Here is a 13,822-nt window from a genome sequence, read left to right on the forward strand (position 1 = left end):
AACATCACCGACAGGTGTTAAGCCAGGGTAGGCAGAAATGGGGTTAACAGTACTTGGATCAAGACCAGCGTTATTCCCCAGTCTAGACTTCTGATGCCGTCTGGCCCCAAGCGTGAAGTGTGACAGGAGCGTGCAAAGTTTTGCACCCCTACGTGTTCCAGAGACTAACGTTCACGTTCCCCGCCTAGTGTACGCCCGCGAGCACGCAGCCAGGGTCTTCATCCGCCGCGAGCGCGGCCTCGGATTGGACAGGGCGGAGCATGCCGGGAGCGGCCGAGTCTTCGAAGTGCTTGCTGGGAGTTGTAGTTCTTGGAGCCGGAAGTGGGGGTGGCAGGGCTAGAAACCGCAGCTGAGACAGCAATCACCGCGCCTGCTGTCAACCCGGGTGTAGTGCATCACCCTGAGCCCACCTACCGAGGGTGCCTCCTCCGTTCCCTGAGGCTTCGGGAGCCCTGAGGGACGAAGCGGCAGGGACGCCTCCCTTCAGAGAGGAGGCGACGTCGCAGCCCCGGATGCGTCCAGAGGGCGCGGGAATGGAGCTCGGCGGCTGCGAGGAGCGCTTGCCGGAGGAGAGCAGGTGGGCTGAGAAGGGCCCGGGGCGTCGGGGGCAGATGGATGCACCGAACCGCCGGGAGGGTTGGTAGGGCTCGGAGAGCACCGAGAGAAGTGTCGGGCATGATAGACTTTAGGGCGACTGCTTTGGGCGACTTGTTTGGGAAGAAATTGTGAGAAGAGGGGCTGTCAGGGCGTGGATAGGACGGACGAGGGAACGGGTTTGATGAGTGTGGGTAGGATATGCTGAGGGCAGGGGGAGCAGGAGAGGAGGTGGCTGTTGAGAGGTGCTTTGGTGATATTTTACAGGCCAGAGTCTATAGATAGGAGTAGGGCTCAAGGTTGATGGCCCAAGTGAAACTTGGCGGTGACAGCATGTCGGACCAATATTAGGAAGGTTGGTGTTGTAAGAATTTCTGGGCGCAAAGGTTAGGCATTATGACTGGCGTGGAAAGAACCTTAGGCAGGGACAAATGTGAGGAAGAAGACGAGAAGGAGGGCCTGTGTATGAAAGTGGACGATTGTAATGGCCCATGGTGTGGGGGAGGGGGCTTGCTAATGAAACTAGAAATTGTGTGCGTGCCTCTGTCAAGAGTGGCAGGATCTCTCTTGTCATTTCCTTTTCATCTTCAAACCCTTCTCTCCTTCCCCACAATGCAATTAAGCAATTTCACATTTATTTATATGCAACTATTGTCATCCAGTTCATACCCTTTAGAAATGGAGGATTCAAGATTTTAGAAACTGCTTTGACTAAATGGTGACTTAATCTCTGTGTAGGTGCTTCCCATATTTAGGGTTTGCTTCAGTGAGAAAATATCAGCAGGGGGAAATTAATGAGATATTGTGCCCAGGTGAAGACCTGGCTGTTTTTAAGTTTGACTCTTCTTTTATGTACACTGTTAGCTTGTGGCCTGCTGTACAAAATATGGACTGACAAGACTGGGTTCCTGCCTGAGATGTGTGAATGATGAGTTCAGTGAAACTGAACATCTTACTTCCCTTTTCCATGTTTCAGTTTCTGCTTATGTATATTTGGCTATTTATTCTTCTTCCAGATGTCTGTGAAATGCTTCATGTGAAAAGTCCCATATAAATTTTAAACAAGTTTTTGGTTCCTTTTTCTTTTCCTTTACCAGTTCACGTGGGAGAGGCTGGGTTGGAAATTCAAGCTCACATTTCCTCCCCGTCTAGTTGGGATAGTTATTTATTAAATAAACCCTTATCACATGCCAGGCACTGCTTAGGAGCCTTACAAGTATTAATTTATTTACTTCTCATGACAACTGTATGATATAGGTATTATTATTATCCCCATTTAATAGATGAGGAAGCTGAGACATGAACAGGATAAATAATTTGCCAAGTTCCTACAGTGAAACCTGGTGGAACTGGGATTCAAGCCCAGGCAATTTGGCTTCAGAGTCTGCACTTTTAATACTTACTCTATGCTGCCTCTCATGCTAATATACTGGGACAAAGAAATGTATGAGATAATGAATTTTATAGCATTCTTTGCCTATCATTCAAGCCAGTAGGACAGCTCCTTTGCAGGTATATTTTTCTCTCTATTATTTTTTCCAGGCTTGCCTCTTTTTTTTTTTTTAAAGATTTATTTATTCACCACAGAGAGAGAAGAGAGCGTGCGAGTAGAGCAGGGGGAGGGGCAGAGGGAGAGGGAGGGAATCCCAAGCAGATTCCTTGCCGAGTGTGGAGCCCAACCCTAGGCTCAATCACAACCCGAGTTGGTCGCTCAACAGACTGAGCCACTTAGGTGCCCCTCTAATGCTTGCCTCTTAACCAAGAACTCTAGTCAAAATTTAATTTCTGCAGTGGGACTATCCCCACAAGGTCACTGGTATTGCTGCTATAGCCTGCTCTTTGTTGGTGGCTGATTAACTCAGAATGTGTTGTTTAATGAGGCTTCATGGCACCAAAGGCCTCCTTAGCTCCAAATAGACAACTGGCATATACATACCTGTGCCTGAGAATTGATGCATTGTGGCTGGGTCATTGCTAACCTAACTTTCTCTGGTCAATAAAATACCCAAGTCAGAAAAAAATCTTCATGATGAAATGGCATCATTTTTTTGAAAGATTTTATTTACTTATTTGAGAGAGTGAGAGAGAGCATGAGCAGGGAGGAGCAGAAGGAGAGGGACAAGCAAACTGTGCTGAGCACGGAGCCCGATGCAGGGCTCGATCCCATGACCCTGATATGACCTGAGCTGAAATCAGGAGTCGGATACTTAACTGACTGAACCACCCAGGCACCTGGAGATGGCATCATTTTTATATATAAAGGTAAACTTATCAATATTTTTTCTGAAAGTGGTTGATGTAGTGAAATGTGCATAAGCTTTATAACCAGATAGACCTGCATTTGAATCCTAATTCTACTACTTAATTTGCCTCATCCATCTGAGCGGAAAATATAATGCCTTCCTGACTGGTAACTTGTGAGGTTTTGATAAGACAATGTGCATGAAACTCTTCATGGAGTGCCTGGTATGTGCTAAGTGCAAAAAAAGTCTACTTGCTGTCTCCTCCCGTTTTCTTGAAATAAGATGGGTATGTGCTTTTCTGGTTGCTGTTCTCAACTGTACAGCTTGTTCTTCCTCCTTCCATGGCTCCTGTGAGTTCAGCACACTGAGGAGGGGGGTGTTAGCCTAGCTTTTCACTTTATCCTTGGAGTGTAGTTATTTCATAGGTTCCCTTAATTTTCATCTAGCTCGTCATCACTCTAGCAAAATGCTATACTGCTTAGGGATAATGCTTCTCTTTCTTTAGTTGGGTAGTGAGTGCCAGTTGTTTGGAGGTTGTCTGGTGAAACTACTAAACAATGAAAGCAATGGTTCTCCTAGCATTGCTCTGCCACCCTAGACTGCTTGGGGTATGCAGTCTGAACTTGGAACCCAGCTATATGCAGTTTTCCTGGTGCAGTGATGCAGATAGAGTCAAAATTCAAGTATTAAAATACTTTTTAGTGTCTCCAAACTGAGCTCAGTCCATTGGTTAAAACCTTTTCATCTTCTGTTCTCTGTCTCAGTTAATAGCATTTTTCAGTCAGCAAACCCAGAAGCCTCAAGGTGAAATTTGATACTTTCCTCTTCATTTCCTCTATCCAGGCAGTTTCCAGGTCCTATGAATTTTTGTCCTGATTTTTCTCTGGAAGCTTTATTTTTTTTTCTCCATTTCCAAATATATTTGCTTATATTACTAAAAATTCCAGGGAGTAGTATGGCTCCAGGCATGGCCAATGGTAGGTACTTAACCGAGAATTTGTACCTATCCACGGGCTCCTCTTCCCTATGTGTTGACTTCATTCTCAGGCAGACTTTCTACAGGATAACCCTAAGCAATCCTAACCGAAACAAAACAAAACAAAAACAAAACAAAGCAATCCTAATAGGTATAACAAAAGCAAAAATTCGGAGGCTGGCTATTTTTGGATTGACCTGAGTTATGTTCCCCTTCTTATAATGAGGGTATGGGATATGCTGCTCTGTCAGGCCTGAATTACGTGCCCAACCCTGGATCTTGAGGCAAGGGTATACTTTCTTGGAACTTCATGGACCAGTGTAATTGGCAGAGGGGTGATTCCCCTGTGGAAAAGGAGAGTTCTGTTCCCAAAAGAAAGGGACATGAATTCTGGGCACATAGAAACAATAAATTCATCGAGGACCCTTATTATCTCTTATTGTGGACTCTCTCAGTAGCCTCCTAACTGACCTTCCAGTCTGAACTTTGGCCCTCATTCCAAACAGCCTCCACATAGCCACCACCTTAATTTTTTGGAAGCAGAGTTACTATAGTATTTTGTGTAGAAATGTTTAGTATTTTCTTATAGAAAAATAGAAAATAGTTAAAACTCGTCCTTGACATTTAATCTGTACTTTAATCCCTACGAAGTTCCCAGTTACAAAACCGTGGCATGCACTCACTCTTACATGTTCTTCCTCACCACTCTCATTCTTGCTTCTCCACATTCCCTGGAGTCCCTCCTCCTTTGGCTGGAAGGCTATTAGTCATCTTTTAAATAATGCTCCTTTAGAAGGCATCCCTGACCTGCCCTTTTCCATATTTCTTTGTAACACTTCTCTCTGCATAGCATAGTTATGTAAGTGCCCATTTCCCCCATTTCATTCTGAATACCTTGAGAGATGGGGACTCTTCCTCTTTACCCACCCTAAGCCCAGTGCCTAACATAATCGACATTCAATGAATCTTTATTCAAGGAATGGAAACCTTAACAGTTTGGTCATGCCTCTTATGGTTGGGCAGGTGCCAGTGGTACTGTTGCCTTTGGAAGGGCCTCTTTTTTCCCTTTCTCCCTATTCGTTTTCACCGTTTTACATTTATCTTCATTTTCTATTTTCTTCCCCTTCTTTCTCTTTTTTCTTTGACCAAGGTAGGGGTTGACAGTTTATATAGAACTAGTAGTAAAGCAGGAGGATCAAATAATTTTTGAGCAATCCATACTGCTAGTCCAGTTATTAGTACACCTACCCTCATTGCCCATTGCCCCCCCACCCTGCAACATACTCTTGAAGCTTTGTGGGGGGGGGGGAATGCTATTGTCAGAACCCAGGAAAGAGAGGCCTATCAGCAGATAGCAGGGACCCGAAGCTGAAGCTTTTCCCAGTATCTATCCTCCCTACAGCTGTTCCCCCCCCCTTTTTTTTTAAGATTTATCCATTTATTTTAGAGAGAGAGAGAGAGAGCACAAGCAGGCTGGGGGAGGGGCAAAGGGAGAAAGAGAATCCTGAAGCAGACACTGAGCTAAATGTGGAGCCTGACGTGGGGCTTGATCCCAGGACCCTGAAATCATGACCTGAGCCAAAACCAGGAGTAGGCTGGTTAACTGACTGCACCACCTTGGCACCCCTGTTCTGTTTTTTATAGCTGCTTTATCACTTCTCTTATTAAATGAAGTCTTTTTGTGTGTGTGTTGTAATCTTTCCTCCCTAAATTTTACCAACCTACCTGAGTGGTTATAGACCACTTCTGTCCAACATAATAGCTACTAGCCTCATGTGGCGATTTAAGTTTAAACTAATTAAAATTAGATAAAATTTAAAATTTCAGTTCTTTAGTCACACTAACCAGATTTCAAGTGCTTAATGGCTACTGGGGCTAGTGGCTGCCATAATGGACAGCACACATACAGAACATTTCCAGCATCATAGAAAGTTCAATTGAACAATGCTGTTATAGATTTAATTCTGAGTTTTTCAGAAACAACTAGGTCATGCTTACATGTTTTTAGTTCCTTTGCATCAGGCTCACTTGAAGTTTAACCCACGCTTGATTGAGAGGAGAGAAGATTATTAAAGGAAATCATAAATTATTAGCAACTAAATAGGGACTTGACAAACTTCCTCAAAATTTATGGGGCCATGAAATTCACAGAAATCTTGCTAGATAGTAGGAGTAAAGAGATGATTGATTTTTTTTTTTTTTACTAGAAAATAGCAGAATCCCATAACTTCTAAAAGATTCTAAGACAGTTTCCTTATGAGCTTTCTCACTTGGATGCTTTTGCGAAGAAAGCATTAAGAGCCATAACATCATTCCCTCTCCACCCCCTTTAATACCATGACTTTATTTTTGCCTCCTCAAGAGTCCTTTGAGAGTTTTAAATTTTTCAAGTTTTTTTTCCTATTTGTTCTACTTTTATTATTTGCTCACTATCTTATTGCTTTCTGGCCAGAGAATATGCTTGTATTTCTTCTGATTAGAAGGATTGATTGACTTTTTTTTATTGTGTGTACCTTAGTACAAGGCTGTTTTTTGTGAATGTCCTATGCTTAAAAAAAAGTGTTGTTCAGGATGTAGCTTTCTAGATTTAAAGAACAACCTTATTATATTAATATTATTCAGCTCTTCTAGTCATTCTTTTACTTTTGGTTTTCATGATCTGAAAATCAATCTCCCATTACCTTTGTTTTTTATTTTCTATTTTCATTTTTTTAAGATTTTATTTTTAAGTGATCTCTACATCCAAGGTGGGACTTGAACCCACAACCCTGAGATCAAGAATCTCATGCTCCACCGGCTGAGCCAGCCAGATGCCCCTCAACTTTCTTTTTATATTTTCTGCAGTTTTTGTTTCATGTGTATGTTTTGTCTTACATATGTATACATATATAGCACATATATTATGTAAATAACGTATGTAATATATATTATGTAAATATACATATATATAATATATGTATCTAAGATTTATTTATTTTAGAGAGAGAGAGTGTGTGAGTGCACAGGATGGGGAGGGGCGGAGGGGGAGAGAGAGAGAGAGAGAGAATCTCAAGCCGACTCCGTGCTGAGCGTAGAACCCGACTTGGGGCTGGAACTCATGACCCTGAGATCATGACCTGAGTCGAAATCAAGAGTTGGCTGCTTTACGGACTGAGCCACCCAGGCCTTGTTTTATATATTTTGAGGCCATGTTATTAGATACATAAAATTAGTGACAGCTACATCTTCATTATGGCTTCTTTGTCTTTTTAAATGATTCTTGCCTTGAATGCAACTTTGATGTAATACCATAATTTCTGCTTACCTTTTTGCTTGATTGGCTGTTTTATTTTATTATTTATTATTTTTTAAAGATTTTATTTATTTATTTGAGAGAGAGAGAGAAACAGCATGAGAGGGGAGAGGGTCAGAGGGAGAGGCAGGCTCCCTGATGAGCCGGGAGCCCGATGCGGGACTCGATCCCAGGACTCTGGGATCATGACCTGAGCTGAAGGCAGTTGCTTAACCAACTGAGCCACCCAGGCACCCTGGCTGTTTTGTTTTAAATAGTTGAGTTTATTTCATTGACTTTTATCTTTATTTCATATCTGTTTTATCTTAATTCTGTCATCTTTTAAAAATGGTTTTTTATAATGTTCTTTTGCTTTTTCTTTGCCTCAGCAATATTTAAGATAATCTAGTTTTAGTTGTAATGATGATTAGCTTTTACTTTAAAGTAGTATCCCTAAAACTGGAGGCAACTGAAGCACTGTCTTTCCTCCTGTGCCTTTGCTCTTGAAGGGATGGTGTGTGCCTTCTTTACCTTGCTTGTAAAGCATTCTGCTACCCAGACAACATAAGATGTGACTGTCAGGTAATGAGATTGGCTTTCTTCTATGACTCAGGAAATTAACCTTATTGTTTTGCAATAAAACCTTCTATGTTTCTACCATTCCATTAAGTAAGCAGATTTTGAGTCTCTGTTATATACAAGGTATCTCCAAATCTGAGGAAGTCTTCCTAGCATTCCTGCTTAAGCAAGAGTACCCTGAGCATGATCAGGCCTTGGAATCTGTGCTTACTAAGAGGCAATTTGACCCTGGTTTAAAATCAGTTGAGATGGGGTGCCTGGGTGGCTCAGTCGTTAAGCATCTGCCCTCGGCTCAGGTCATGATCCCGGGGTCCTGGGATCGAGCCCCGCATCAGGCTCCCTGCTCGGCGGGAAGCCTGTTTCTCCCTCTCCCACTCCCCCTGCTTGGGTTCCTGCTCTCGCTATCTCTCTCTCTGTCAAATAAATAAATAAAATCTTTAAAAAAATAAAGTCAGTTGAGATATTCTTTAGATGCAGAGAGCACAGTGACAAGTCTTAATTTGTGTTGCAGACTGTCCAATCCTAGATAGTTTTTGGCAGATTTTTCTCTGAGGTGGAATGGGTAAGAAGGCTTTATTCAGGTACCCCTTCTGATGTAGTTGGAGTTATTATATTTGTGCAATGGAAATTCAAAGAGGGAAAAGGACAGAGAAAAGAGAAGGAATATCATTATCTACCCTTTGATGGTGCTTTCTATAGGTTATCAATTACACTGAGATAACTGAAGCTTAAAGAATTTAAATGGCTTACCCAAGGATGCATAGCTAGTTTGTGGAAAGCTAGGATTCAAATTCAGGTTGGCCTGATTATGAACCTTGTTCTCTTTCTGCTGCATGACATTTTCTCTCTCCTTCTTATCACAGCACATAAGAAATAGAAAAGACACGGTCTCTGTCCTTAAGGAAACAAACCACTTATAGCAATTTTTTTAAAGGATCATCAGGAGGAATGGTATATTGACAGCATATATTATGGGGTTTCTAACAGGAGTTATAGCTGGTCAGATTATTTAGAATATCTTAGGAGAAGGTTGAACTAGAGCTGAACCTGAATCCCTGAATGAAACAAGAAGCGTTCTAAGTGGAAATGTCTGCATAAATAAAACCATGGAAGTAGGTATGAGGTTGTCATGTTTATAATAGAGTGTGGTAGGGAGAGAGACTATTTTCAGATTGAGGAGTACTGAGTGGGAAAGTTGGTATTTAGATTGGGGATACATGATGGAGACTTTTTGAACTCCATACCGAGGAGTTTGTACAACATCAGTGGTTAGGTTTCTGACATAAGGGATTTTCCTTTTGGTAAATCTGCTCATTGTTGAAATTCAGTAAATTTGATATCATTCAAATGTAGTGTGATTGGTGAGGCATTTGTTGAATAGATTTGAAGTTACAGGCATGCCTAGGAGTACTACTTATTCCCCCGCCCAGACATTAAGATTCTGCTGTCAGCCATTAAAGAGATGGGACTAGCCAATGGTTAGGTTCTCCTAGGTGCCCCGGAGCTGAGAGACTATAGTAAAGTCAAGCATGTTTTTTCTATAAGCATTATTTACTTAAAAACATCATAAATATTTAACTGCATACTTTATTAGTTAAATACTATATAATTAAAACCAGAAAATATGGAGCCGATAAGAAGAAAATTAAACAAATTAAATGTGGTAGTCTTTTGTTACTTAAATGTTAACAATAATTATTTCACTTAACTATGTTTTCCTCCACTTTAAAGAAGGAACCTATCACTTCTTTTCAGGGAGTGCTTTTTGGTATTAAAAGTCCCAGGTGTTTGCCTGACCACAGTCTTTTAGCATAAGATGCCCTTGACGCTTTGGGATTTAAAAAATCCTTGATGATACTTTCCAGCCTCTTGTTTGCTAACTTTGTTCAGATTCTTGATCTTTCATTAATTGCTAGAACTGTTTATGAAGGGCTAAACAGGGATGCCCGGGTGGCTCAGTCGGTTGAGCATCTGCCTTCAGCTCAGGTCATGATCCCAGGGTCCTGGGATTGAGTCCTGTATCAGGCTCCCTGCTTGGCGGGGAGCCTGCTTCTCCCTTTGCCTGCCACTCTTCCTGCTTGTGTGTGCCCTCTCTCTCTCTGATAAATAAATAAATAAAATCTTTAAAAATAAAAAAAAAACTTTAAAAAAGGAAGGGCTAAATAGTTTCTCTCCTCTATATTTCCCCCACAGAACCAGAGGTAACCATTATTACATATCTCCATTTCTCTCAGTATTTTTATGTTGAGATCATAAATACAATTTTATATTCTGCCTTTTGTACTTTAATATATCATTAACTTTGGAAACTTTTCCTAATCAAATATTTTAATGGCTTCATGATATTTCATCATTTAGATATCACATACCTTCACATTTCAAGGATCAAATCATAATCTGACTTGGGACAACCTGACCTTCAGTCTTGATTTCAGGTAGCTACCACAGTTCATTGCAGATGAATGGCACACTGTGGAGGGGGTATGCCGATGAGTTGAAGCTATTGCCTTGTCCTTCCTAAAAAGGGCACTGGCGATCCAAGATATGCTAATATGTGTTTCTTGGATTGACTCTCACTTTATAATTGCTTATTATGTATTTATTATTTGTCATATATTTCACTTATTTTTAGTGATTATGTGTTAGTTATATGGCATAGCACCTTTTATTTTATTTTATTTTATTTATTTTTTATGTTTTTATTTAAATTCCAGTTAGTTACATAGTGTAATATTAGTTTCAGGTGTACAATATAGTGATTCAACACTTCCATATATCACCTGGGGCATAGAACTGTTTTAAAAAAATAATATTTGTGTGGCACCTGGGTGGCTCGGTTGGTTAAGCGTCCAACTCTTGATTTTGGCTCAGGTCATGATCTCAGGGTCATGACATCCAGCCCCACACCAGCTCTACACTGGGTGTAGAGCCTGCTTAGGATTCTCTCTCCCTCTCCCTCTGTACCTCCCCTCCCCTTGCATGTGCATGCACTCTCTTTCTCTCTGAAATAAAAAATACATAAATATCGTTTGCTTTTAACTTTTCTGTTTTCATCTTGAGTATCACTTTTTTTTTTTAATTCCAGTGTAGTTAACATACAGTGTTGGATTAGTTTCAGGAATACAATATAGTGATTGAACAATTCTATATGTTACTCGGTGCTCATCATGATAAGTGCATTCTTAATCCCCTTCACCTATTTCACCTATTCCCTCCACTCACCTCCCCTCTGGTAACCATCAGTTTGTTCTCAGTTAAGAGTCTGTTTTTTTTTATTTGTCTCTTTTTGTTGTTGTTTGTTTTGTTTCTCAGATTCCACATACGAGTGAAATCATATGGTATTTGTCTTTCTCTGCCTGACTTACTTCACTTAGTGTTATACTCTCTAGATCCATCCATGTTATCACAAATGGCAAGATTTTATTTTTTGTATGGCTAAGTAATAGTCCATTGTGTGTGTATATAACCATTCTTTACCCATTCATCTATCAGTGGACACTTGGGCTGCTTCCATAATTTGGCTATTGTAGATAATGCTGCAATAAACATAAGGTTGCATATATCTTTTCAGATTAGTGTTTTCATATTACCCAAAGAATATGGGTAGTGGAATTACTGGATCATATGGTAATTCTATTTTCAATTTTTTGAGGAATCTCCATCCTGTTTTCCACAGTGGCTGCACTACTTTTCATTCTTACCAACAGTGCAAGAGGGTTCCTTTTTCTTCCACACCTTCACCATCACTTGTTGTTTCTTGTATTTTTGATTTTAGCCATTCTGGCAGGTGTAGAATAATATCTCATTGGGGTTTTGATTTGCATTTCCCTCATGATGAGTCATGTTGAGCATCTTTTCATGTGTCTGTTGGCCGTCTGTATGTCTTCTTTGAAGAAATGTTCATGTCTTGTGCCCATTTTTTAATTGGATCATTTATCTTTTTGATGTTGAATTTTGTAACTTCTTTATATATTTTGGATACTAACCCTTTATCAGATATGTCATTTGTGAATATTGTCCCCCATTCTATAGATTGTCTTTTAGTTCTGTTGATGGTTTCCTTTACTATGCAGAAGCTTTTTATTTTGATGTAGTCCCAATAGTTTATTTTTGCTTTTGTTTCCCTTGCCTCAGGATACATATGTAGAAAAAATATTGCTACAGCTGATGTCAGAGAATTACTGCCTCTGCTCTCTTCTCGGATTTTTATGGTTTCAGGTCTGACATTTAGGTCCTTAATCCATTTTGAGTTTATTTTGTGTATATGTAAATGGTCTAGTTTCATTCTTTTTCATGTAGCTGTCCAGTTTTCACAACACCATTGTTTGAAGAGACTTTTTCCAATTACATCTTCTTGCCGCCTTTGTCAAAGATTAATTGACCATATAATCGTGGGTTTATTTCTGAGCTCTCCATTTCTGTTCTATTGATGTGTGTGTCTGTTTTTGTGCCTGTACCATATTGTTTTGATTACTACAGCTTTGTAGTATATCTTGAAATCTGGGATTATGGTACTTCCAGTTTTCTTCTTCTTTTTCAAGATTGCTTTGGCTATTTGGGGTTTTTTATGTTTCCATGCAATTTTTAGGATTATTTGTTTTAGTTCTGTGAAGAATGCTGTTTATACTTTGTTAGGGATTGCATTAAATTTGTAGATGCTCTGGGTAGTATGGACATTTTAACAGTAGTTGTTCTTCCAATCCATGAGCATGGAATATCTTTCCATTTGTTTGTATTGTCTTCAATTTCTTTCATCAGTGTTTTATAGTGTTCAGAATACATGTCTTTCACCTACTTGGTTAAGTTTATTCCTAGGTATTTTATTATTTTTTTATAATTATAAATAGGATTGTTTTCTTAATTTCTCTTCCTGCTACTTCATTATTAGTGTATAGAAAGCAATGAATTTCTGTATATTGATTTTGTATCCTGTGATCTTACTGAATTCATTTATCACTTCTAATAGTATTTTGGTGGAATCTTTAAGGGTTTTCTATAGATAGCATCATGTCATCTGCAAATAAGGAACCCATTTGGATGCCTTTTATTTCTTTTTGTTGTCTGATTGCTGTGGCCAGGACTTGCAGTACTATGAAAAGGAGCGGTGAGAGTGGACCTCCTTGTCTTGTTCCTGATCTTAGGGGAAAAGCTCTACACTAAGTATGATGTTCATTGTGGGTTTTTCATATATGACCTCTATTATGTTGAGGTATGTTTCCTCTAAACCTACTTTGTTGAGGGTTTTATAATGAGGGTTGAGTGTTATACTTTGTCAAATGCTTTTTCTGCATCTATTGAAATGATCATGTAGTTTTTTAATTCTTTCTCTTGATGTGGTGTATCACACTGATTGATTTGTGAATATTGAACCACCTTGTATCCCAGAAATAAATCCCACTTGATCATAGTGAATGATTATTGTAATGTATTGTTGCTCTTGGTCTGCTAATATTTTGTTAAGGATTTTTGTATCCGTGTTCATCAGAGATATTGGCCTGTAGTTCTCTCTTTTTTTTGTAGTGTATCTGGTTTTAGTATCAGGGTAATGCTGGCCCCTTGAGTGTTACTTCTGATTGTGACTTGGCAAGCTTAAGACTGAGCTGGCATTTAGGAAAACTTTTTCCTTGAATAACCTTATTTGAGTTGCTTAAGCAATTTCTGTTTTTCTTTAAAGGAGGAATGAAGTCAAAATCCTCCCAAAAGAAAATACATAGGACTTTATTCTGAGGTTGTTGATGAAAGTGATTCAGCTAGTGATGGATTATGCTGTTCCTTGCCACTTAGGCCTGGTTCTTTGGCACAGGGTGAGATGCTTAGAAAGACTTGAATAGCAAGAATATTTATGGTGATTAAGGGAGAGCACTCAGTGTACTTGCAGAAGTGGCTCTGCAAAGGTCTACTTTGAACCTAATATACTTCAAAGACCTTACCTTTGCCCAGATAAAGGTTACATATGAATCCAAGGTGATACTATTCAAATAATTATTACCAAACAGGTTTAACCCAAGAAAGAGTGACCTTACTTGCTGAAAATGTGGTCAAGAACGCAGGGGCATATTTGATTTCTCATGGTGATCTGTTTACTTGCATCTAAGATTCAGGTATGAATAGATTAATCCAACCACTGTGTATGGGCTTCAATTGAATTTAGCATTTCAA

At 39.8% G+C, this 13,822-nt stretch overlaps 1 protein-coding gene across 9 annotated transcripts in view; it reads left to right on the top strand.

The window, feature by feature from the left end:
- The first annotated feature begins 344 nt into the window (after window positions 1-344).
- RUBCN (rubicon autophagy regulator) overlaps window positions 345-13,822 on the top strand; it is a 61,241-nt gene continuing 47,763 nt past the window's right edge. For all 9 annotated transcript variants that reach the window (XM_028101028.2, XM_028101031.2, XM_028101029.2 and 6 more), the window contains exon 1: window positions 345-577. In XM_028101028.2, coding sequence (XP_027956829.1) covers window positions 513-577 — 65 coding nt within the window. In that variant the 5' untranslated portion in view covers window positions 345-512. The remainder of the gene's footprint in view (window positions 578-13,822) is intronic.

This window comes from Eumetopias jubatus, unplaced genomic scaffold (genome assembly GCF_037043125.1).
Source record: "Eumetopias jubatus isolate StellerSeaLion01/CBP00866 unplaced genomic scaffold, mEumJub1_p1.0 scaffold_1, whole genome shotgun sequence".
NCBI lineage: Eukaryota > Metazoa > Chordata > Mammalia > Carnivora > Otariidae > Eumetopias > Eumetopias jubatus.